The 22,840-nt window shown below is 34.1% G+C and overlaps 3 protein-coding genes across 4 annotated transcripts in view; 1 reads left to right on the top strand and 2 right to left on the bottom strand.

The window, feature by feature from the left end:
* The window catches only part of LOC109537977 (protein C12orf4 homolog), a 5,572-nt gene extending 2,164 nt beyond the window's left edge, over positions 1 to 3,408 (bottom strand). Inside the window, exons 1-5 of the mRNA XM_019904989.2 lie at positions 3,192 to 3,408; positions 2,990 to 3,135; positions 2,739 to 2,920; positions 790 to 1,014; positions 542 to 733 (exon numbers count right to left, since the gene is read on the bottom strand). Of these exons, the coding sequence (XP_019760548.1) occupies positions 542 to 733; positions 790 to 1,014; positions 2,739 to 2,920; positions 2,990 to 3,135; positions 3,192 to 3,336 (890 nt within the window). The 5' untranslated portion in view covers positions 3,337 to 3,408. The remainder of the gene's footprint in view (positions 1 to 541; positions 734 to 789; positions 1,015 to 2,738; positions 2,921 to 2,989; positions 3,136 to 3,191) is intronic.
* Positions 3,409 to 6,260: 2,852 nt separating this feature from the next.
* On the top strand, positions 6,261 to 18,426 carry LOC109537928 (histone lysine demethylase PHF8). 2 transcript variants are annotated; one of them, XM_019904900.2, is made up of 12 exons: positions 6,261 to 6,486; positions 6,558 to 6,643; positions 6,750 to 7,170; positions 7,287 to 7,575; positions 9,866 to 10,216; positions 10,270 to 10,479; positions 10,746 to 11,020; positions 11,076 to 11,269; positions 11,376 to 11,463; positions 11,544 to 11,692; positions 11,753 to 11,967; positions 15,172 to 18,426. In XM_019904900.2, the coding sequence occupies exons 1-12, from the start codon at positions 6,302 to 6,304 to the stop codon at positions 15,442 to 15,444; spliced, it is 2,736 nt and encodes a 911-aa protein (XP_019760459.1). In that variant the 5' UTR covers positions 6,261 to 6,301; the 3' UTR covers positions 15,445 to 18,426. The 2 variants fall into 2 exon arrangements, with proteins under 2 accessions (XP_019760459.1, XP_019760458.1); XM_019904899.2 differs by having other exon boundaries at positions 11,538 to 11,692.
* Positions 18,427 to 19,978: 1,552 nt separating this feature from the next.
* On the bottom strand, positions 19,979 to 21,962 carry LOC109537929 (protein FAM8A1). Its single transcript, XM_019904901.2, has 4 exons — positions 21,470 to 21,962; positions 21,250 to 21,406; positions 21,065 to 21,197; positions 19,979 to 20,751 (listed from the first exon to the last, which is right to left on the bottom strand). Exons 1-4 carry the CDS (start codon positions 21,813 to 21,815, stop codon positions 20,434 to 20,436), a joined length of 954 nt encoding a protein of 317 aa, XP_019760460.1. The 5' UTR covers positions 21,816 to 21,962; the 3' UTR covers positions 19,979 to 20,433.
* Positions 21,963 to 22,840: the final 878 nt, after the last annotated feature.

Raw genomic sequence — 22,840 nt, 5'->3', positions numbered from 1 at the left:
AATGTTGACCGATGAGCAAATTATAGACTCCGTAACCTCATCTACAGCTTTAAGCGATAATGAGAAAGATGACGATTTAGGTGAAACGTATTCTATTGCAGACACTAATGCTGTTTCCCAACCATTTCTGAAATGACAAAAAAAGTGTCAGAAACTCGGAATTTTCTACAATCACGCCAAGTTCCTAATCATATCTGGGAGCCCTTTTGTGATCTTGAAAACTACATAAATAACATCTATTTTTGCAGCAGAAATGTACAAACAAAAATTACAGACTTTATGAAGTAGATTTCAAATTGAATTTTGTTTATCTTTTTGTGTTCTTTTTAGTCATACCTACTAACTTCTACTACTCTATGTAAAAATAACGAAATAAAATACACCACGTCTTTTTGTATTATTATTCGTTTATAGCGAACTCCGGATATAACGAACCAGTTTTAGTTCATTTTTCAAGTTCGTTATATCCGGACTCAACTGTATTTTGTACAGTTACGATGCCGCTGTCACAAAGGAGTATCTTGAGGAGAAAAATACCTACATTTGTTCATTATCTTCAATAGCACAAAGTTCCATGACACTTGCTGATAGAATCCTAATATTATGCATTTGCTTTAACTGTGAACCCAAATGTATAGTGAAACTTTCCTCTAGTATTGGAAGATTTATTTGACTTCTCGAGTTGCATTCACGACTTTTGAAATTTTCAGCATAAGCTGGGTTTAGCGGAGAACTGTAACAACATAATAAAACTTAAAAGGTAACCGCCCACAAGATCAAATTATTAACCTGGGGGTTGGCAAAGAAGAGTTTGCTTGATTTTCTTCGAGCATTTCCATAATCCACTCTCTATATTCACGCCTTTGAGCTTCTTTCATTGTATCGATTTCACTACTTAATTTTCCTTGTAAAAGAGAATGAGTTTCGTAGTGTCTCGATACTAATTCATTAATTTTGCTCTCAGTCATGTCTTGTTCTAATCTATTAACGGCCTTGTTCATTTCTTCACTTTGCCTGTTAAACAATTTGAAGTCAACCTAAATTCATATTCCCTTAAAAGTCAGTGGCTTGCGGGGAATTTTAAAGACGTGAAGCAATTTGTAAATATATTTCACCTACCACCACCACAGACTATCTGACCAGACACACTACCTGCAATCTAAGTAAGTTACATTTTGTAAATTAAGCGCACAGTTTTGTCACTATTAATTTCTGTTTAACCGACTTATGTATTATTATTCGTCAAATAATATTCTTAAATAAGTAAATTGAAGCTCAACTGTTAGTAAATAGCTCTTTATAAAATGATAAGCGAAGCTTTAATACCCTCAAATATTAAACAAAAAGCAGAAAGCCACTACGCACTACTTGATGCCAACAAAAATTCGTCAAAAATAGGAAGTCGTTCATTTAACGGAAAATTTATTGTTAGCTTACTACCAAGAATTAGCAGTAATATTGCAAATCTTGTTCGATTTGGTCTTTTTATTTTCCGCTAGGAATAGCAACAATCATGACAATATAAACACTACAACTTATACCAAATTACTAGAACCCTACTGAAAGGAAAGTCTGATGGTATTAAAAGCAAGAAATCCAAGATTTTGTCTACAAACACCATTAAAACTGAAATACGCAAGTGCAGATTTCGAAATGCACCAATGTCAGGCACCCCCAGGACCGGTTGTTTGGTGGTTGGACAGCTAATTTCAGGTTGGACCCAGCTGATGAGAGCTAATAAAGGCTCGAAACCGGTCCTGGGGGTGTCTGAGGTTGGTGCATTTCGAAATCTGCACTTGCCTATTTCAAAGACTATGACGGTTCTGCTGATTCCGAAAGCCTTTCATTGAACATTAAAACTCTCCTGGAAAATGCACCAGATAGACAATATTTGTCTAAAAAGGTATAACGCTTCAATTTTTCGATACATACAAAGGTGTATTTAAATTTGAATAAAATTTTGTGATACTGGGCTGCTGTCCACATTTCAATCGTCAGAACTGGTATTTTCATAAATATAACAAAATTGTCTTTTAGTTTTAGTAAGTTTTAGTAACTTTTCCATTCGTACGTAGAGTGCTTCTTACAACTTTTATAATGTAATATACTATTATACATCACTTTTCGAAAAATCAGTCGAAGATGCTGTGTATTCAAATTTAAAAAGGTATCTCGGGATTCCCACCAACTGCAAAAGCAAACGTGAGATGAATGCACATAGTGCTTAATTAAATCAGACAACTGCTCATTCAGTCCTTATGGGTTCGCAACTTGTGGTTTGTATTTTTTCATTTGACTCCGAAATTTTCATATGGAGACCGAGAAGCAGTCGGAAATATTGCATATCGAAGCTCGGACTGCGATGGATCACGACGTGCGATGCGCCTACTGTTCGTTGCAAGCTGTATGCGTATGACCGGTATGACAAAGATAGAACCGTATGATATTGTCTTTTCTTGATAGTCTTGAGTTTGAAGAGCGCGTCATGCTATCCAATTTTTCCTTCTTCTTGAATTTAACTTCGTCTGCTGCTTACTACCGTAAGATGTGTGCGCTATTGCCATTGCCTAATTTGTTATGGAGGCTCGTCCCTTTTAGTTAGAATGTTGGGGTTTATTACACAATGAATAAAATAAAATATTAAGACGATTTTTCAAAAGTTTCGGGTGGTCGACTTCTAGGGAAAGCAATGCTTCCGTTGGTTCCACGGACCGCACCTCCCTGTTTAAAGTTCTCACCTATCTGATAATTTTTTGATCATCATGTTCCTTTTTTCAGTTTTCTGCCTAATGGTCTTGGAATACATATGTTCATATTGTAGCATAGTTTCTAAGGCAGGTGAATGCACAAGTTTGTGATACGCTGTAGCAAATAATTCTTCATCTGATGCACAACGCTTTTCTCCAAATTCTATGAGCTCCTTAAAAGTTATTACTTACAAGCATGTAGAACACTTCATCTGTACATTAAAAAGTGTTGTTTATATTACTTCTCTCATAATTTTTTCCCATTGTTTTATAATGCCATCAATATCAGGTTGCTGGTCTTTAGCTTTCTGAACTACATCAGTAGATGTATCTTCATAATATTCAGCTGTTTTATATTCGATAAATTTCTTAATATCTTTCTTCAATTCTAAAATTTATTAATCAAACTAGTTGCTGTTAGCACCATGTTCACAAATAATTTACCTTTTTCCACGTATAGGGGTAAATTGTTTTTAATTATAATAATATGAGCTAATTCCTCTATAGAATCATCATATGGAACCGTAATGAGATACTCTATGACATATTGATGATTAATGTATGTAACATCTCTCTTGCCAGGTATCATTTTATTTGTTCTTTGCAGCCTTTAGGAATTAAAAAACTATTAATATTTTTGTTATTGTAAAATAGGTTATGTTAATTGTGGCAGACTTCATTCATCACTTCACAGGTGGCAGCCAAATATCTCACCGCACAAGAGCTACGCCATCTCGTTTCATGTACTACATCAAACAACAAACAATCCAGATTCCTGCGTCTAAGGTAGGGTCAAACAGTCATTGATTTTTCTTTTCCATTTGAAACCATCAATCACAGAACATACCCCCATAGAATGGAAACTGCAATGATAGGTTATGGAGATAAATTTAGCTCTCCACCTAGCGGTATGAGCACACAAACTATGGGAATGTGAGGAATTTCTCCGATATTTGACTCCTAATGATTGCATTCACCAAATATATCGGGTCAATAAAAAAACCCTGTTATGTAATATTTTATTCAGTACGTAGTCAATAAATCAGTTACAACCATGTTTTGTTGCTTTCGGGACTATTTGCAACAAATGTTTGTTTCTGTGATGTACCAGTGTTCCTCCTGTCTGGATATTTTCTGAAAGATGATTGATTTGCTCGGCTCTGAAACAATATGAGGAATTAATTTTCTGGCATTGCCTAAAATCATTTGTCGCTTCAGCAAATTTACTAATTGTTTTCCTCAAATGTCAATTTTGCTTGATAAATAATGCTTTTTCAAGAAATTTCAGGAAACATTGTACTCCCCATAAAAAACGTTAACAATAATTGGTGCTCCAATAATTGTTAACGTCATTACAGTAATTGTAATTTTCGAGAAATAATAAAATAAATCTATTTGGTACTTAGAAAAGTCTGATAATTCAGCACCCTCAATTTCTTGGCATTTAGAAGCCGCCTTCATTAACTTTATAATTATCTGCCTCGAATGTATGTATGCTCGCACAAACTGTATTCATTTATCTATTTATTATCTAGAAGAATCAAACTTATTTGTTAGTTACCTGGTTTCAAATTTAAAGTTGGTACAGCATTCCATGTTAAATTCGTGCATCTACTATCAAATACTGAATAGTAAGCTTTAATATGAGCTGCACATTTCCACTTGTTTTCACCACTTTCTGGAGGACCCGGTAGAAAGTCGAAATTTTAACAGCTTTTAAGAAAGTTTGTAAGGAAATGTGAAAAATGCAGCCATATTGAGTTCACAAACGGGCACTGAACACTTTTTCCTCTGGGCGTTAAAGTTCCGACATAAAATCCGCCATGACCGTATTCTGAAAAAGTCTAAGCAGCATATCATCATGTAGTCAAATGATAATGCAGTTTCAGAGAAGAATTTTAGAATTGTTTAACAAAACGATAACGTAAACACTCGCACTACCTCTGGCACTACCTCGGAAATTCGCAAACTGAAGAAGAAGTACAGTGTTGTCGCCTCACCCAATGACAAATTACTCAAATTAATTTCTTAACCGAATATCAATTTTACAACTATGATTAAATGAAAAAATACACAACAATAATGCGGGAATCGAAATCCCGAAAAAATTTCGCTATATAAGAAAACCCCCGTTAACAGATTTTCATTCAAATTTTGTTTATACCGGTTTGCTTCTCTAATCATTATCTAATAATCTCGTAAGTTGATCTAGAAGCGGCTACGTTGCATTATCGGTGCGCCACATATCTATCAAATAGCAAACTAACCGCAAACTGCTGGAAATTTCTGCCAAAAAAAATTTCTGTGGAGCGACATCTAAATAGCGAGGTACGAAATAGCATGTAAGTCCCGCCCTATTTTGTTTCCATTCTAAGGGGGGATATTTTGTGTCATCAATACATTTTGGGAAGTGTTGCAGCAGACGGCACAGACTTTTAAAACTCTCTCTTAAAATATTGTGGAAACTTAATGCAATTTATTTAAATATGATCCTCACGTCAAAACACCGACAGACGGAACATTAAAGGAATTAGCCGTGGATCAGGCTCGGCTCAGGTCTGGACGCACCTTAATATTCACTGGCTGTCTCAATTGACTTTGCATAGACTTAATGCAATTTATTTAAATAGACTCCTGCAATTTGCTTTACAAAAATAGTTTAGGGCGTTATGCGAATTTTCAAACTGCGCGCCATTCACCGGGGCCAGAGCTGTCAACATCCTCACGTCTAAAATTATTGGGCTACCGCTAGACGCGAATAAGCCACAGGTCATAGACATGTAGATTGGAATGTAATGCTTTCCCGGCAAAACAGATTTCGCCGAGAGCAGCCACCAGAGGCGTAGTCCTATGGCCCTTTGAATATAAAACTAACTTAGTTTTATATTCAAAGTTATGGCCAGAAGATCAGCTGATCGTTTCTCGGATTTTGTTTTTCACATTCCATGTATTAGATGTCGTTAAGTGTATGGACGTCATTTTATAATCATTAGCATTTTAACGTGTTTATTGTTTAAGCCTCAGAATACAATTTTATGTGTTATATTGTGATAACTGTGAACCTTATCAGAGTTTTACAGTAATGAAATATAAAGTAGCCAGGTCCCTGAATAAGTGCTCTGAAAATCAATTTTCGACGATATGGATTTCCTAAGAATCAGCCAGACTTTTAAAACTTGACTCGAAATCGTTAAACACTCATAAAGAAAATAAAATTATATGGAAATATTAGAGAAAATAAAAAGTGACCGCAGCACACGGCACAGTAAACAGCTTGGCTGGAGCCCCTGCAGTTTATTGAAGAACTAGCATAAACTAGCACTAACATAAACATGCCAAAATCGCAGAGGTCATAAGGTGAATTCAAATCTCCCGCTAAATTTTGATGTGAACACAATCGGTAAAGAAGTTTTCTTCTGCAATCAGTTACTCTAGTTTGGAAAGCAGCCGTTGGGAATAGGAGACAAATTGCATGGTTTTATGTGAATTTCCAATTTATAGTCTGTGTGATCTGTGGAATAAACTAAACTGCTGAGATTAATGAAAACGTCAAAATGTTACAAGCACAATACTCTCAAAACCCATTTTTCGGAATGGAAATACCCCAAGGAACATTTAATTCAAGTACTGTTAACTTACCAACCGAATCAGAACCGTCCTACTGCTTGTGTGGCCAACCCTATAATTCAGATATTTTTATGATACAATGTGATTCTTGTAAAGACTGGTTTCACAGCACGTAAGTTTGTAAACAAAATCGTATCCTTTGATGACTTGAAGTGAGGATGCTATATATTTGTTGCTTTTAAGATGTTGCAACTTCAGGGAATGGGAAGCAATCGAAATAGATAAGTACCACTGTCCTAGATGCAGTCCTATTATTGGACCTTCAATAAGTAAGTTTTTGACCTATGTAGAAAAATCCCAAGTAACGCTGTTACAAATCTACATTATTCTTAATCAATGTATATTGTTGCTTATAGTTATATATTTTGTTTCAAGATAAAGTAACTCACAACTCTCATCGACATGAGTATTGGGATAGTAATGCCTCAAGCAAACCAGTCCAGACAGGAACGCCTGCTTTTATACAAGAGCTACGTACTCGCCACTTTACACCGGCAGATGATATATTGGTCAAAGTTAGTGGATATGAGCTAACCGAAGAATATTTTCGCTCAAAAGGATTTAACAGCCCTATAATCATTAATAGTAAAGAAGGGTTGGATATGATTATGCCCCCAGAAAATTTTTCCTATATCGATGTGTTAAAATTGGTTGGAGACGATAAGGAAATCGACGTTATTGATGTATGTAGACAGGCCAATATTAGAATGACCTTAGGCGACTTTATTAATTATGTTGCAAGTAGTGGGAGAAAGAGGATATTCAATGTTGTTAGTTTAGAATTTTCTAACACAGGGTGAGTATAAACATATTTTTGTTAATTAACGAGTATATATTAAAATTGCACTTAAATATGTGGATATTTTCATAGTGCATAGTTATTTTATTTATTTTTTTATATATTGTTTCAAGAATGACCCATATAATAGAGCCCCCCTTAATAGCACGGAAATTGGACTGGGCTAATTCGGTTTGGCCGGAAAACCTTGAAGGCAGACCTCAAGTACAAAAATACTGTTTAATGAGTGTTAAAGATTCATATACCGATTTTCATATTGATTTTGGTGGCACCAGTGTTTGGTACCATGTATTAAGAGGAGAAAAAGTATTTTTTTTTGTTAAACCAACAGCAGCTAATTTAACTTTATATTCCCAATGGATGACATCAACTAATCAGAGTGAAACATTTTTTGGCGATCAGGTAAGGATTATGATCTTTACTCTAATTCATAAATCAACTAAGCACAAACACGGTAATTGTTAGTCAAGCTGTTTGAATTTGAAGATATACTACTATACAAATTAAAGTAAACCTTAATTTCGTTTTTTAACTTTTTTAATTCGAATTAATATTTGTATAATTCCCATTTAATATACCGTCCAGCACAAAGTTGACGTAAGTTCGAAATCAGTTATGCGGGGGAGAAAAAAAACCATTTTAAATTACTAGATTTATACTTTTCAAGGCAAATAAATTATTATTCTGCTCTAAGATGAAATAGTATAATTACGGGTATAAGAGACGAAAGTCGAAGTTGTTGCTTGGTGGAAAATAGCCAGGAAAAGTATAACGTTTTGACAAAAAAAAACGGCTTTGAAAATGCCAAAACAGTCAAGTTGTCAGCATGCCTGACGAAATTTATTACTTTTCACACGGGATAAAGAAGTTTTAATTGAATAATGGGTGGAAAGGTAAATTGCCATTGTCATGAGTAAAGGTGATTCTTTCGCTATCGAAAACAGTGGCGAAACTGTGTACTTTCCACCAGGGGACCAAGAAAATTATTTTGGTGGTGGTGATATCGTGATGATTTTTTTCCAATTGAATGCACATAACACACTAAAAATGCTGTTACGTAGATACTGTTCTGGAACCGCATTTTTGTGATTGTGATTATAAAAGTACCATAGAATATCGCATTGTAACGATAATAAGAAATACTTATTTTTAAGTGAAACCCAAGTTTTAAAGCAAATTTGTTTCTACTCAAAAAGCATGTAACATTTTTTTCTAAAATGACAAACCTAAAATATTAGAAATTTCTTCTAATTACCCAAGCGGATAATAATAAAACTATGAAGTGAAAAATAAAATATTAAATATATTTATACGTGTTCATAAATACTCCCGTCTTAGTTAAAACATTTGATAGTATTTTTTTAGTCAGGCTTTTTAAAAATTTTACTACCGTTTAAATTACCGAATTGTTAGTTTCTAGTTCTTCTCCGGTAAAATTTCCCTCATTTTATGAGCTGAATGTCTTGTTGAAATAATATTTTCAGCATCTCTGCTAAATTAACTTCGTCTAATAATTTTTCAAAGCTTTGTCTTAGTAAATCTTAAAATCGAAGACCTGTTAATGGTTCTTTAAAACTGGTCCCACTAGTATGACAACTATTATGCTATACAATACATCAACGCTAAACCGTGTCTCTGGGAGACGGGGATGGATTCGCACGCAATAAAACTTCCTTGCTACAATACTGAACATTTTTGGTATTAAATGGAATTAAATTTGATTAATCACTCGAAAAATTCGTCGTTCTGCATTTGGTACGTTTATTAGCCATAGACGAAACTTCAGCCTTCTGTCCTTATCTCCTTCATGAAGTTGTTAAACTTATTTACATTTGTGTGGAACATTCGCCAAATTGTTAAGAAAGGAAGGTCGCTTTCTTTTCTTAAGTCTTTCACAGATTTTGCGAGAAAAAGATTCAAAATATGTGGAAACGTTCAATTCGGTTGGCTGACTTACACTATTAACTTTCCTTCTGCGTTTTTTTCACTTTTAATATTTTGAAAATATTGGCGGTAAAGTTAGGCACCATGCCTGTTGCTATTTACTTAGATGATGATAGATGTTACTTAGATATTATGTACGATTTTGTGAGAAAGGCATTTTTAGAGATTTTAGCACTTAAAATAAATAGAAATGCCAAATTGATTACTTACATTTGACATTTTTTAGTTTTTGTTACCCAGCTTTCGCTAGATTATTAATTTGTCGAACCAAGTTCATCCATTATCCGCTCAGAAAATTAGACGTAAAAAGTCCTTCACACTTTAATTACTTGCCAGTTTAAAAAAAAAATTACTAAAATTTATTGTGTAGAATTAATTTGACTTTGAGAAATGAGAGGGATTGATTTGAAAATAGGTGTATTCTACTGGTCTTTAATATCACCATCACAAACAGCGTAAAAAATGAGTCTGCTATTTAAACCAATACTGTATATCTATTAATAACAAAACTTCCGGCGGTACGCACTTATGTGGTTCAGCCTGGATGGTAAACCGAAGGAAAATATTTCAATGGCAACTTTGGAAATGTATAATAACACTTATAAGTTACTAATCTGTAATTCGGACCCGATATACATTCTCTTTTTTTACTTTTGAATACAACTTTTTTGAACATTTATTGAAGTGTGAAACATTTAATGGAATTGTAATTTTTATAATTTTTGAAAATACGTAATTTCATTTCTAGGTTGATCAGTGTTACAAGTTTCATCTTCGTCAGGGGCAAACTATGCTAATACCTACTGGGTGGATACACGCTGTATATACTCCAGTAGATTCTTTGGTGTTTGGCGGAAATTTTTTGCACAGTTATAATATTAATATGCAATTGAATTGCTACGAAATTGAAAAGAAAACCAAGACCGAAAGAAAATATTTATACCCCAGTTTTATTACAATTAATTTCTTTGCTGCTACAAAACTCCTAGAGGAAGTCATAAAATTAAACGTGTCTGGAGGATCTGGGGCACCCGAGACTCTGTTAGTTGGATTAAAAGCGCTTCAGCAAGCCATTAAACAGTGGAATAATGAGAAAGACGTAAGGGAGTTATTGCTTGTTTTTTATATGTATTTACTAACAATTATTTTTAGTATAATGCTAGTATGCGAGAACAATTGCCATATGGAATTAATATATCAAAACTTCTAAAGGACATTGGAAAGGAAATTAGGCACGCAGAACGAATAATAAATCATCTGAATCCGCCAAAACCCGAAAGGGAATCGAAACGAAAAAGGAAAAAACCTGTTAATACGGACTTTGTAGATTATTCGCTATCTCCGAAGGGATTCAGTTTTGACGTAAGTTCCAAATTGAACAAGCTAATAAAGCAAATTGCGACGCAGTGCAGTTTTCACTTTGCAGTCAATATCAATGATTTAAAAAGGCGAAAATATAAATCCCTGAATAATTTTTATTTATGCTCCTCATTAGTTAACTCCTTTGGAATGTGTGACAATATTGAGAGTCTTTAATTTGGCTTTTATATAGTTGGTATGTTTTGTCTCATACAACTTTATATACCTTATACAGGTATGGAAAATACTGATTCTTATGTTTGTTTTAGTATATGCCATTACCTTCAGCAGCTTATAATCCATCACCTCCTACTTACTCAAAAACTACTACTAATAACACGGATTTAAAAGTAACGCTACCAAAACCAGCTACTTTTCCATATGATAGATCAGTTTCCAACTCCCATGATCCTAATCAGACTGTTTTTAATTCACAACCACTACCTAGTATGGATAATAGTCATTTGTGGAACGTACCATTCGAAAGACCGCAAGAAACGGTAGCAGAGTACAAAGGGGGAACTGTTTTGAAGTTCAAATTAGGGTCAGTCTTGTTTTTTCTGTCCATAGTCATATTTCTAAATCGTTCTCTTTTTTAGGGCGAAAGATTTAATTTCTCCTGCGATAGTACAAAATGGTGTAAATATACCAGGCAATCCTTATGATGATGCTTTTGAGAATAAAGACGTTTACGATTTTCACGATGACAGTGAGAGAGACGAAGACTGCTTTAATTTTACTATCGATGAGAATCCGAAAAGGAAAAAAGGCCGGATCAAAACCAAATTACCTGGTAAAATATTTATGAAATTGTGCTCGTAACGTTCTCAATGTGTTATACGATATGAATTTTGAAATTTATGATTCTGAGATTTGTTAATAAAAATGATTTTTTTTAGTGTCAAAACAATCCAAAAATCATAAAATACCAGTGAACCTCAGTACCAATGGAATAGAATCTCTTCTGCAGGCGTCTCTCTCAGTGCCGTAAGTTGTACTTTTGCTATTAAACTGTCATGTACATTTATATCAGGCAAAATATACATTCTAAGCGATGTTAGGAACAGATCGCATGGAGGCACGTCGCCTTCAACATCAGAAGCAATAGCTGGTATGCTTTCGATAAGTCAGAATTGGACCCCTACGAGTAAGAGTAGACAGTATCACAAAAGTCCAGAAGAAGATGTCAGTAATGTGCATCAAGATGAAGATTATAGTGAGTTTTTCTGCTAGAAAGTTGTATCAATAATTATTATTGATCGTTATTATTTTATAGTATACCCGTCTCTGGATAATTCTGATGATGAAGATATCCACATATTTAAGCCCAGAGGACGAACTAAAGTAGATGAAGCTTGGAACCCAAAGGCAAGAGTAGGCCCACTTCTGCCAAAAATGAACCGTCCAGCTCGAGAAGGTACCAAGAAGCAAGCGGTGGAAAAGGTATTGGAGGCAGCTGCAGCAAGAAGGTGTATTGATAGTTCAGATAAGGTAAGTTTTTATAGGTTTTGAAGTCGCTATATTTATTAGCTTCTGAGATTATAAATATTATTTATTACTTAAAAATGAGAAATTTCTTGATTAAAAATTCAGGACATTTTTTATGCTCTGAATGAATGAATCCTCAAACGCTTACGCCGCCACTGAAATATCAAATGTGTTAAGATTTTTTTTATAGATTCCGCATTTTGCTGGATCCTGGGCGAATCGAAATCGTATATAGTAGAGTTGTTGAGCAAAAAATCGTAACTACCTAGTAATGTGAAAGTTTTATCGGATCATTTTGGTTTCCTTCCCAGATTTTTTTATTTTTATTTTGGTACCCCAGCGAAAATCCTACAATATAGGAAGGACTAATGTTTTGTTTCGCAACTGCAATCATTGCAAAATTTCTTTGTATCTGCGTTCGTGATTATCGAAAATCATATAGTAATAGCAAACGAGTGAAGTTTTCGCAGTGATCATTTTAAAGTGGTGCAGTTTTTGTCGAGTTGAGCCGGTTGGAGTCGAGGCAGTTAGTATGCGCTCTGACTGTAAATATATTTGATCAGATCTCAAGTATTTGCTTAATACGAATGAGTGGCAAAGCAACGTATTTCGAGTCGCAGAAATGTTCGATGTTGCTAGTTTCTATCAAACATTTCTTGATATTTGTCAAGAATGTTTTCTTGTTAATAGTTATTGTGGGATTAGCTTCGTATTTTTGTGCCCACCGGATCCGGTCAAATCTTAGAAGGTTGCCTCTGTTCATAAGCTGGCTCGCGAGTAGCAAGGCATAATCGCCATAAAAGACTTGAACATATATTTTTGGAAAGCAGTTGTGCGTGTTGCATGGAGATAGTGTTGGAAGTACGTGATACAGCTACAACCAACTATTTAGAATAGAAACTTTAACGCCCTGTTAATACAGTTCGATAATTCGTAATCGACAGTATATTGAATAGAGATGGTTGGTATTTAACGTAACCGCTAAAATAACAGTGTTCCAAACGTGTAACCTGAAACCGTAGTTACAGCTAGCCGATTTAACCGTTTTTTTTTGGAACCGTCTCATAAAACCGCAATAGCGGTGCGCACTTCGGACACTGTCGAGCAATCTATCTAGCTGCAGCCGTTTGCCAATTTAAACCGTCTCATAAAACCGAAACAGTTGTGCGCACTTCGCACCAGCTGCAGCCGTTTGCCGACTTAAAGGTTTCCAGTTGCAGCAGTTTCAGTAACCATATACGGAAAATATGTTGTATGTAGTTGCGCGTTGCCTTGATAAATGTGTATCACTTTTTGTTTATAAGAATTACTGTTCAGTTCTCCAGGAACCAGCGAAAATTTGTTTAGTTGCTGCGATGATATAATTCAGCATTTTTAGTCTGTAAGTATTTAGTTTTCCGAAATCTTAAAAACGGGATTTCTCTCAAGAAACTTAGCTCGGGAGTTATATGCCCATTACCCGCAAATTAACCAGAATGTACACTTGCATACGAGCTATGAGCAAACTAAGAGTTTAAGACATAAATTTTATCAAAGTTGAAATGTAAAATAACAACCGTTTTTAGCAGAATGTGCACCTGAATTTAAGCAAGCTGGCCATTTTTAAATATAAATTCAGTCTGAGATGAAATGAAAGTTATTTGAAAAGTAATAAACGTTGTAGGGTCGACATATATTTTTTTTAAATTATTTTTTAATACCAAAATTAACTCGAGTAATACTTCGTCCAGGTTTGCCAAACACGCATTTATGTTTGTTGTTATTGTGGATTATTTAATGTTATTGTGAAACGAAATGCGAGAGATTATTTTTTAAAGCGGGTGCTATCATAAACGCGCGAAGAACTAGAAGCAGTAAAAAGCATCTGCTAACAATTTTATTCTTAAATGTTAATTAATTTTTAAATGAAAATGAGATTTTTAAACGTTTTCGCATATAAACCGTATATTTTATTTAATCACTAGTTTATTATCAGTTTTTTGTTCTTTAAGTAGTTACTTCTAAGGAGTAATTTTAAGTAGTTACTCTAAAGGAAATCATTATATATCATCACTATTTCTACTATCATCATCATCATCATTCTGCATTTTTAATCAGAAATTTAAAAAGTAACATGTTCCTTCTGGAACCGCATTTTGAACCCTATTACCTAGGTGAAACTGAAACATTGTAACCCGCTCAAGAAAAATAACCGTTTAGCACACCTCTAATATTGAGGTATGTTTGGGTAAATCCTATTATTTTAACATCTATAATCTACACTACACTATGGCGCATCCTTCCGCCGGTATTTCAGAACGTTTTTTAAACTGATTGGTTCAAGTGTAATGGATATCTCTTTTATAATATAAGGTAAGCAGACGGAAGGAGGAGAAATGAAGTTATTTATGCCGCCTGCTATGCGTTCAAGGTAAAAATGTATGCTATTTGTTGGCACTATTTGGGGTACGTCTAATTAAGATAATGTCTGTACATATTTTATTAATTACCATGGTTTATTAAATATTTTTAGTAAATTGGGGTATTAGAAGTTTGTGAACATCATAGTTATTAGAAAGCTAAAGATAAACTTCTTTATTTTTAATGTGCTTAAGGCCTGTGTCCCATGCATTCGTTTATACGATGGTACGATGATACGAAAGTGTTTCTATTACTATTTTCTATACTAAAGAAACACTTTCGTATCATCGTACCATCGTATAAACGGATGCATGGGACACAGGCTTGACTTCTTTTTGAAGCGCCGTACTCTCTCTGAGAGCGTACGCGACCTCTCGCGCATACTTGTGAACGCACCATACACAAGTATATCAGGAATATTTTTTTTATTGAATTCCGGTTCCTAACGGCCGGTCTATTTGAGAAGTTCTGGGCAAATTCTGCCCAGGAAATGCCTGGCACCTACCCAACCTACCACAAGGCATGTTCTGCCTTGTGGTAGTTTGTCATTGCTTTCACGAGGTCGCCACAGCACAGCTCCGTGAAAAATCGGCTTGCTGAGGATTTAAACCACCACCAGTCCACTGTGACTACTTTATAATTTATTAACGAAACGTTTGCAGATCCTTTTTAATTATAAGCAAGTAACACAATTTTCATATTAAAGTTGCGCCCCAATAAAAAAGTGAAAAGGAAGTAGAAAATGTATATTTTGGAGGTTCTTCTTTTATAGTATGGCAGTAAAAAAAAATGTGATCAACATTTCAGAGTTTTCTACCGTCGTCAAAGCGTCAATACCGCCGTAAAAAGTCAAAACCAAAGATAGAAATAAGAAATCCATCGAGCCAAACGCCTGGTTCTCATCTGTTGCAGCCAGGAAGTAGTTTACCCGGCTGTCCGACTCTTAACAAAACACCGAGTTCATTATCTTCCAGTTCTTCAGGACCTAGTACCCCTGCAACTTCTAAACCGCGAAAAGGGATGAAGACTGTTAAACAACGATTAGGTAAAATTTTGAAAATACATAAGATGATTCATTAAGCCATTCGTAGTTCTTTAGTTTTACTGGACTCAATACATTTGTTTTGGTGAACAAAACTGCTTTGAATAGCTTGTATATGATTAGATCAATCTCTATCTTGTTCCTGGTATACAACTAACGATTATTACTATTTGGACATCTAGTACGTACGGATGCTCTTAAACAGATGTGGTTAACGATTGTGCGCTGCTGACGAATTCGTCTATTAAAAACAATAACATGACCGATGTAAGTACAGGTCTAGCGATATGCTAATTTCAGACACCCCTAGGATCGGTTTCGCGCCTTCATTAGCTGGGTTTAACCGTAAAATAACGGTCCCGAAAACTACTTGTATTTCGCCTATGTATTTTGGCATGGGCGAATTACATGTACATGTTTTGGTAGTGTTGCCCTATAGGTGTGTAATACTTATTCATTAACAGCTTGTATACGCAAGAAGTGAAAGATGATGGTTTTTCAAGAATGCGAAGTTTTCAATTTATTTGATTAAAAATATAATTAATTACACCGATATATTGTCACTGGGCCATTTTCAGCATTTTTCCAGCATACATGTTTCTTCAGAACTATTTATTCTTTGATTCTTTCATACTGTCACCATGACTATTCATACAATTTTGCCAATCATTTCACACTAATGATTTACACTTTAAAAAGGAATATTAAGTCTCCAATATGGGCTCCTTGAACATACCGATAACACCTGTCCCATGAGATTTGGAATCTTGGCAGGTATCCTGGCCAAATTTTTTGCTACCGGTTTTTGGTTTATTCTGTTTTTCAGAGATTGAACAATCTTCTGGCAAGTGTTAAGTTTTGATTACTATCTCTGTACTTCACCATTTATAGCTTTCGTATTCAAGAGTAAAAACGTGATCGGAAGAGGCCGTGCCCGTAAATTTCTGTATGAGAGTCCTTCCACTACATCTGCTCCCCCTTTAGAAAAGCTGTATAAGCTTATTATTTCGGGTAAACTTTTCTCCCCAGTTGTTTCATCAATAGCCCCATCATGGTGCATGATAAACATTTTTTTGTACTAGATAAAAGTATAACGTCTTTTTGGAAGCCAAGTAAAGAGATCTTTGATTCTCTGTTCTGAACTGCCAAAAATTGTATTGGAATGCATCGTTTATTTTTTCTCACCGTGCCTACTGACGTAAGATTATGCTTTTGATCCCATGCTCTGAATGCTTGTTGAGGTGCATGTACTGTTTGAACTTTGATCTTCCACGAAAATATTCCAAGTTCTCAGATATCGAGGAATTTCAAAAGACCATGCACATTGATGAATTTCTACCATCATGGTACAGACAATGTTTTTTTTAAATATTGTTTCTACCAATTGAGCTATGAAGAAAAGTGTGTAACGCATTTTTCATTTTAAATTCGGTGTTTCGAAATATCCTAAATATGAGCGAAATAGCGATAGAAAGCATTGTAAGCCTTTAACCCCAAAGAACTTATCTAAAATTAAACCATATAAAAATGATTACAAATTTTGAACTCATTCGATTGGCCCGAATGGACTCATTAAGTGACAACCGGCACGACTTTTTAGGGGGTGGTCTGAATCAATTCTTAACTATGCAGCAAACAATTACAAATCATGTGAAGTCTTTAACGTTAGAACATATTCAAAACATTTTTAATTAATTCAGCCAAACAAATGCGGTTTTCAAATAAAAACTAATTTTTAGTTAATATGTTTATAATTAGTTTTTGTTGCAAATTTGTTTACGAAACAAGCTGTTTAAGAGTGATTTTATTTTTTGCATTTCACAATTTTATGACTCAAAACTCAGCCGTCTAAATATAAACAATTGAGATCATCCCACTTTTTGTTACATATATTCTGAGACATATCGTATATACTCTTAAATGCACTCACTGTAAATGTACGTTTTTGGTGTCATATAATATACGAATGTAATTGAAAAATCCCTTGAACGATACTAACTTGGCCTTCTGCAACAGGAACATACTTATCTGAACTTTACTTAAATTATCTTGACGATAAGTCATTGGTTGCAAGTATCTATATGTACGTTACAAAAAAATTCTTTCGGATTTGTAAGCAAGCAGTGTGTTTGCTATGAAACATAGTTAAAGTTAAAACATGGTTTTATATCGAATAGTTTGAGCATAGCATGAGATTGATGTGTGTAGATATTAATTAGGCCCATCAAATCTATCATGTTATATTCTTACAAATATTTAAGATATGTTGAGTGTTGTTTGAAAAATTTAAAAATATATGACAACATACGTTATTGAATGGATGTTAATGCTCAAAAAGGCTAATTCAAGTATAGCGGCTTATGGTAGGGATTTAATGTAATTTTATATTTAGGTGGAACTTTCATTACACTAAGCCGTTTAAGTTATCAAATTGTAAAATATATGTATGTACATTGAGCGCTCTTTAGTCAGTACTTTTTCAATTTCAATGTTAGCCACTAAATATAGTTATCAGCGAAAGTCTAGATGTTGAACAAGTTTGTATATTTGTGATACATTTTTAACGTTCATTTTTGCTGAATATAAGTCAAACATGAATTGGAGAAAATATAATGTGTGCACTGCATATTATACTATTTTTATATGATACTACGTTGTACTTGTAATAACATGTATAGATGATTAAATTATTAGTTACTATTATTTAGTGCTGCATATTCTTGTATTATATGTACATTATTATATCCAAAAACATTTGTCACTTCCTTTTCTATGTTGTAAATAGGACACGTTAGTTTCTGTGATGTTTGCAAAATCTTACTTTGCATTAATGTCTATCGGCTAATATTTTCATACTTTTCTTGTCTATTACTGAGCGCTATTTTTTTGCCTGTCTTGAGATTGGTAGCTTTTGATAACCACACGAAAGGATATTAAGAGTTCAGATACAGCACCTCAAGAACTGGTATTATCTAGTTGTATTCACTGAATTGAAAAGAAACGCTCTCTTTGTTTAAAAACTTGTTTTATTTGAACTTCCTGTTTCCATATTTCATATTCATGTCGGCGTGTAGAAAAAGTGATGTATTTTTTTGTTTCTTTGTGCGATCTGCATTCGAGACGCCAAAACCCAACACCGACTAAAGCCTCGGTCCCATGCATCCGTTTATACCATGATACAATGAATATTCATTGTATCATGCGATTATACGATGATACGAACGTGTTTCTATTGGTTGGAATAGAATACATAGGACATGACGCCAGTAAAAATATTTTTAAATATACACCGTTTGTCTCGGGCCTCAATCCTGCGCATCGTTGAGTGTGAATAATTCCATATATTCTTGGTCAAAAATGACCAACGTTTTCAAACGTTGCTATATCGTCTAATGAGTAACTTGCCTTGAGATAGTCATCATGCTTTTAAAATATTCTCAATTAATTGAGAACAATTTAATATAAAATAAGCTCTAATGACAGAAAGAGAGAAATATTAATGCGAACATGTTGGGAATATCACGGATCCCCCATGAAACAAATAAAAAACCATCGGTGACAAATAATTTCTCATTTAATTAGAACCTAGTTGGTACTATTTTTAAGTTTTATCACAGGTAGGTAGTCATACAAAATTTCACACGCCAAACCTCACTATACGTTAAAAATTCAAAATTTACAAAAGGAAACTTGATAGATTTAAAGTTAGACCTGTATAACAAAGACACTAGTTTTTTATTACGCGACTGAAACGATTTACTCTATATGGTCAGGTTGTTTTCTGAACTCTAACAATTGATCAACATTTAGAACTCTCAATTAACATTTTATGGTTATCCATAACAGACTAGACTATTTTTGATTAAAAAAATAGTCAAAGTAACTTTTTAACATGATAATTGTTTGAAGCCTACTTAATAACAATCATCATTTCATAATAGAATATGTAATAAATTTGGTCGAAAATTTAATTGTATGACAAAACTGATGCATTCATTAAATCAAATCTAGAGCTAGTTGTTTAATTTTTAGATACGTACAGTTTTAGTTGCAATTACTACACACAAACTATTTCTAAAGCAGTTAACCACACTCATCGTTTTTATTTTATATACTAATGCACAGCTTAAACATTTGATATAAATTATGAATACCCCATAAATTACTGAAAAGTATTTCAACTCTGATCGCATAACTTAAATCCTAGAATCACTTTTTTACTTGTGACATGACACAAACACAGATAGTTACGGAATATGTGGGAATGTTGAAATCATGGGAAATTTTGTATATTCCAAACATTATCGTTAAAAAAAAAAGAATGGCAGCTAAATTCGGGCAAACGCACTTGATGTTACTCAGATTTTCCCACTGGGGTTGATAGGCGAGTTGGGAATTATACGCTGCACGTAGAGCCACAGATACCAACAAAACACTTGTTTTTTTTTAAGCGAAGGGTTGCCACTAACTATATTAACTATATCTTGATGTGGTTTTCAGGTAGTTTGATTTCGTTCATTTACATCTGTTTTGAATCAGAATTTTTATAATGATCCAGAAAAAATACACTACTAGACGAATAGTATACTTTATATTTACTCAAGTTGGTAACATAAGTGAAAACAAAAATTTGTTATGTAATTGTAAAAATACTTAGGCCGCAGGTTATCTGATCAAGCGTTAACTGAACAACTATCGTTATTTAAGTTTCTGAACGAGTTATTGAGCGCTTGCTCAGAGAGCGAACATTACATTACGTAAAATGAAATCGCGGAAATATAGTGTAGCACCATGACACACAGCACAATTTAACTGAAGTGATAGTAAAAAGATTTTAACTGCATTTCTTAAAAGCATGAAACCAATAATATTTACAAATGTTTAGCAGCGGTAAATTTAATTTCATATTATAAAGAAGTTAGTTTTTACATTGTATTCATCAGCTTACCTTTAAATATGCTTGTGTTTTACAGATGCATGTACAATTTTTTGAGCTTAATGGGCTCCATAAGACTAACTTTGAAAGACTAACTAAGAAAATTTTGGTATAGTAAAAATTCTGGATGCGCTTCTACAACAAATGTATTAGCCATCATGTCGTAACTCGTACGTTTATACGGAAAAAGGTGGAAAGTAACACATAATGGTAAAAGAAGTCCAACAATGAGATTCTTCAGGATGGACCTGATAAGTGCCCTTTGCCATCCTAGTGGTTTAACTCCTGTAGCTGACACAACTTCTGTTGGTCGATTTGGTATCAGACTAACGTTTTCTATGTTGACTACCATAAGACCCATGCAACGTTTTCCTGGTGTAGCACATGTTTTACCTCTTAGAAAGTAAGTCTAGAATTGGAAAGATAAGACATAAGATGTGTATACTGTTCTAATTTGCAAACATAACACAGCTAGTAATAAAATCAGGAAACGTGATAATGTCTTACTGATGTTTTAAAACATATTCTATCAAATTTCCACATAACACGGAATGGTACAAATATATATACTATATCTGTCTGTATTGAGAAATAGGCGTGAGAATTATTCGTGTTATTGATCTTAGTGCGATCTGTTCTATTGTCTGTACAATAGTCTGTTGCGTGTTTCACCATGTATGTTGAAGAAATTTCGGAGTTACTACAAATGCCACAGCACTTACCTCAAATAAGCACACTACAAATCTATGAAGAAACTCAAGTAAAACAAGTTCAAATGCCAGGGGGAAATTCAACTCTTGTCCATCTAAAAGCCCTTTCTGCAATAGATCTAAGCCATAAAGATCCAAAGCATTTCTAAAATAATGATTAGTAATATATGGGCGAATTTAATACTTCAATAACTTACCCAATACTAAAACTTTCCATAAATAAGAATGTAAGAATAAGTTTCAATGTAAATAAAATGCAAAAATCTATAAGTTCCGCACAAACTCTCTTCCAAACTGGCGGTACTTTCAGTTCAAACGTAGTCGGGAGTCTCAATAGATTGGGAGGTGGAATAACTAAATAGTAAACAGATATTAAGTGAAAAACTGTGTTAAGTTGAAAGCTAATATGTGCCTTACATGGATATGTTTGGTAAAAAGGCACTCCAGACAATGTGTTATTTGTATTTCCATTAGGAAATTGCTGCATCTGCGGATTGTTTTGTGCATGAAATCCTACATTCTGCCCAAATGCTGGATTTTGATAAAACAGAGCATATGGGTTTTGGTAATTCTGTTGTTGGGATCCGTCTGGAAAAGGGGCTCCTGGGAGGGGATTGGGAAAGTTCGATGACAAAATGTGCCATAATCTAGCTTCATTCAACCACTTCCTAAGTTTTTCAAAATAATCTTCCCTATCTTGTTTAATTTGCGTCCAATCCATTTGTTCATGATATTTTTCCTTGTTAGGTATTGTTTCTTCCATTATCACGAGTACATCAACGAAGCAACACTCATAGCCAACGCAATAACTTACGTGTTTCCACTTTTAACTATTTTTAGTGGAAAACAGCAAAATAACAATTTGACAAGATAATAAAGATAAATTTTGGCGTTTACTAACATCAAAACTATAGACTGAAAACTGCAAAAAAGCCTGTAGAATGCTACTTGGCTCCTATTCGGAGCGGCTGCTTTCCAAACTAGAGCCGAATTTAAATTTCCACTGCTTGCAGAAGAAACCTTCTTTACCGATTGGGTTCACATCAAAATTTAGAGGGAGATTTGAATTCAGTTTATGATCTCCCCATTATTGTAAAACTCAGCTAAACTTCACAGTTATCAAATATTATAAAACAGATAAAATTGTATTCTGAAGCTTAAACAGTAAAATGTTGTATTCAAACTAGGCCCGGGTAACTTAGTGAATTTTTAGGAGTTGGCGCAGTGTTACGCAAATGACTTGGTGCGTCAAGCAGACGCACCGGCGGAGTAACTCAGTTCCCTTGCCGGGAAAATGGTGATGACGGATTTATTGTAGGGGCTATTTATTAATAATCTTTTTAACATTTCTCAAAAAGTTACTCTCTGGAAGGAAATCTCGTCACCTCCATTCCTCTGAGACTATAGTTTTTTTTAAACAAATAAGGTTTTCTCCAAAACCGAGCACAAAACTAAAAGTTTTTAATCGAAAAGGCGAAAACAATTATTTTCTTCTTTTCTGACATTTATGGGGTCTTTTCAGCCAAAAATTACAAAATTAATTTTTGCAGGGAAGTTTAGAAAACCCATTTCAGCTTCGAATTTGGCACAAAACCAAATAATTTTATTCAGTTTTTTATCGAGAGCAAAAGTTCACAAAAAAGTTATTATTATTACTTCAATTAACAGAACACCACTGAAAGAATCATCTTCACAGGTTTTCTGTGACATCTAATATGTTTTTATTGCAATATTCCCTATTTCAACATCCACTTCAACATCCTGTTGATTGGTTGGGTTGTAAAAGTG

The sequence above is a fragment of the Dendroctonus ponderosae genome, unplaced genomic scaffold (assembly GCF_020466585.1).
Source record: "Dendroctonus ponderosae isolate FM_Combo_2020 unplaced genomic scaffold, Dpon_F_20191213v2 Dpon_F_20191213_1, whole genome shotgun sequence".
NCBI lineage: Eukaryota > Metazoa > Arthropoda > Insecta > Coleoptera > Curculionidae > Dendroctonus > Dendroctonus ponderosae.
The sequence above is the reverse complement of the archived record's forward strand: the minus strand, read 5'-3'. Positions and strand labels throughout refer to the sequence as shown.

Coding starts and splice junctions, on each gene's coding strand:
- LOC109537928 (XM_019904899.2), top strand. CDS start 6,302: ATGTTACAAGCACAATACTCTCAAAACCCATTTTTCGGAATGGAAATA. Junction 7,576..9,865: donor AAACATTTTTTGGCGATCAG/GTAAGGATTATG, acceptor TTTCATTTCTAG/GTTGATCAGTGTTACAAGTT. Junction 11,021..11,075: donor GTTTTGAAGTTCAAATTAGG/GTCAGTCTTGTT, acceptor TCTCTTTTTTAG/GGCGAAAGATTTAATTTCTC.
- LOC109537929 (XM_019904901.2), bottom strand. CDS start 21,815: ATGGAAGAAACAATACCTAACAAGGAAAAATATCATGAACAAATGGAT. Junction 21,407..21,469: donor TTTTTACCAAACATATCCAT/GTAAGGCACATA, acceptor TTTACTATTTAG/TTATTCCACCTCCCAATCTA. Junction 20,752..21,064: donor TTGTAGTGTGCTTATTTGAG/GTAAGTGCTGTG, acceptor TTCCAATTCTAG/ACTTACTTTCTAAGAGGTAA.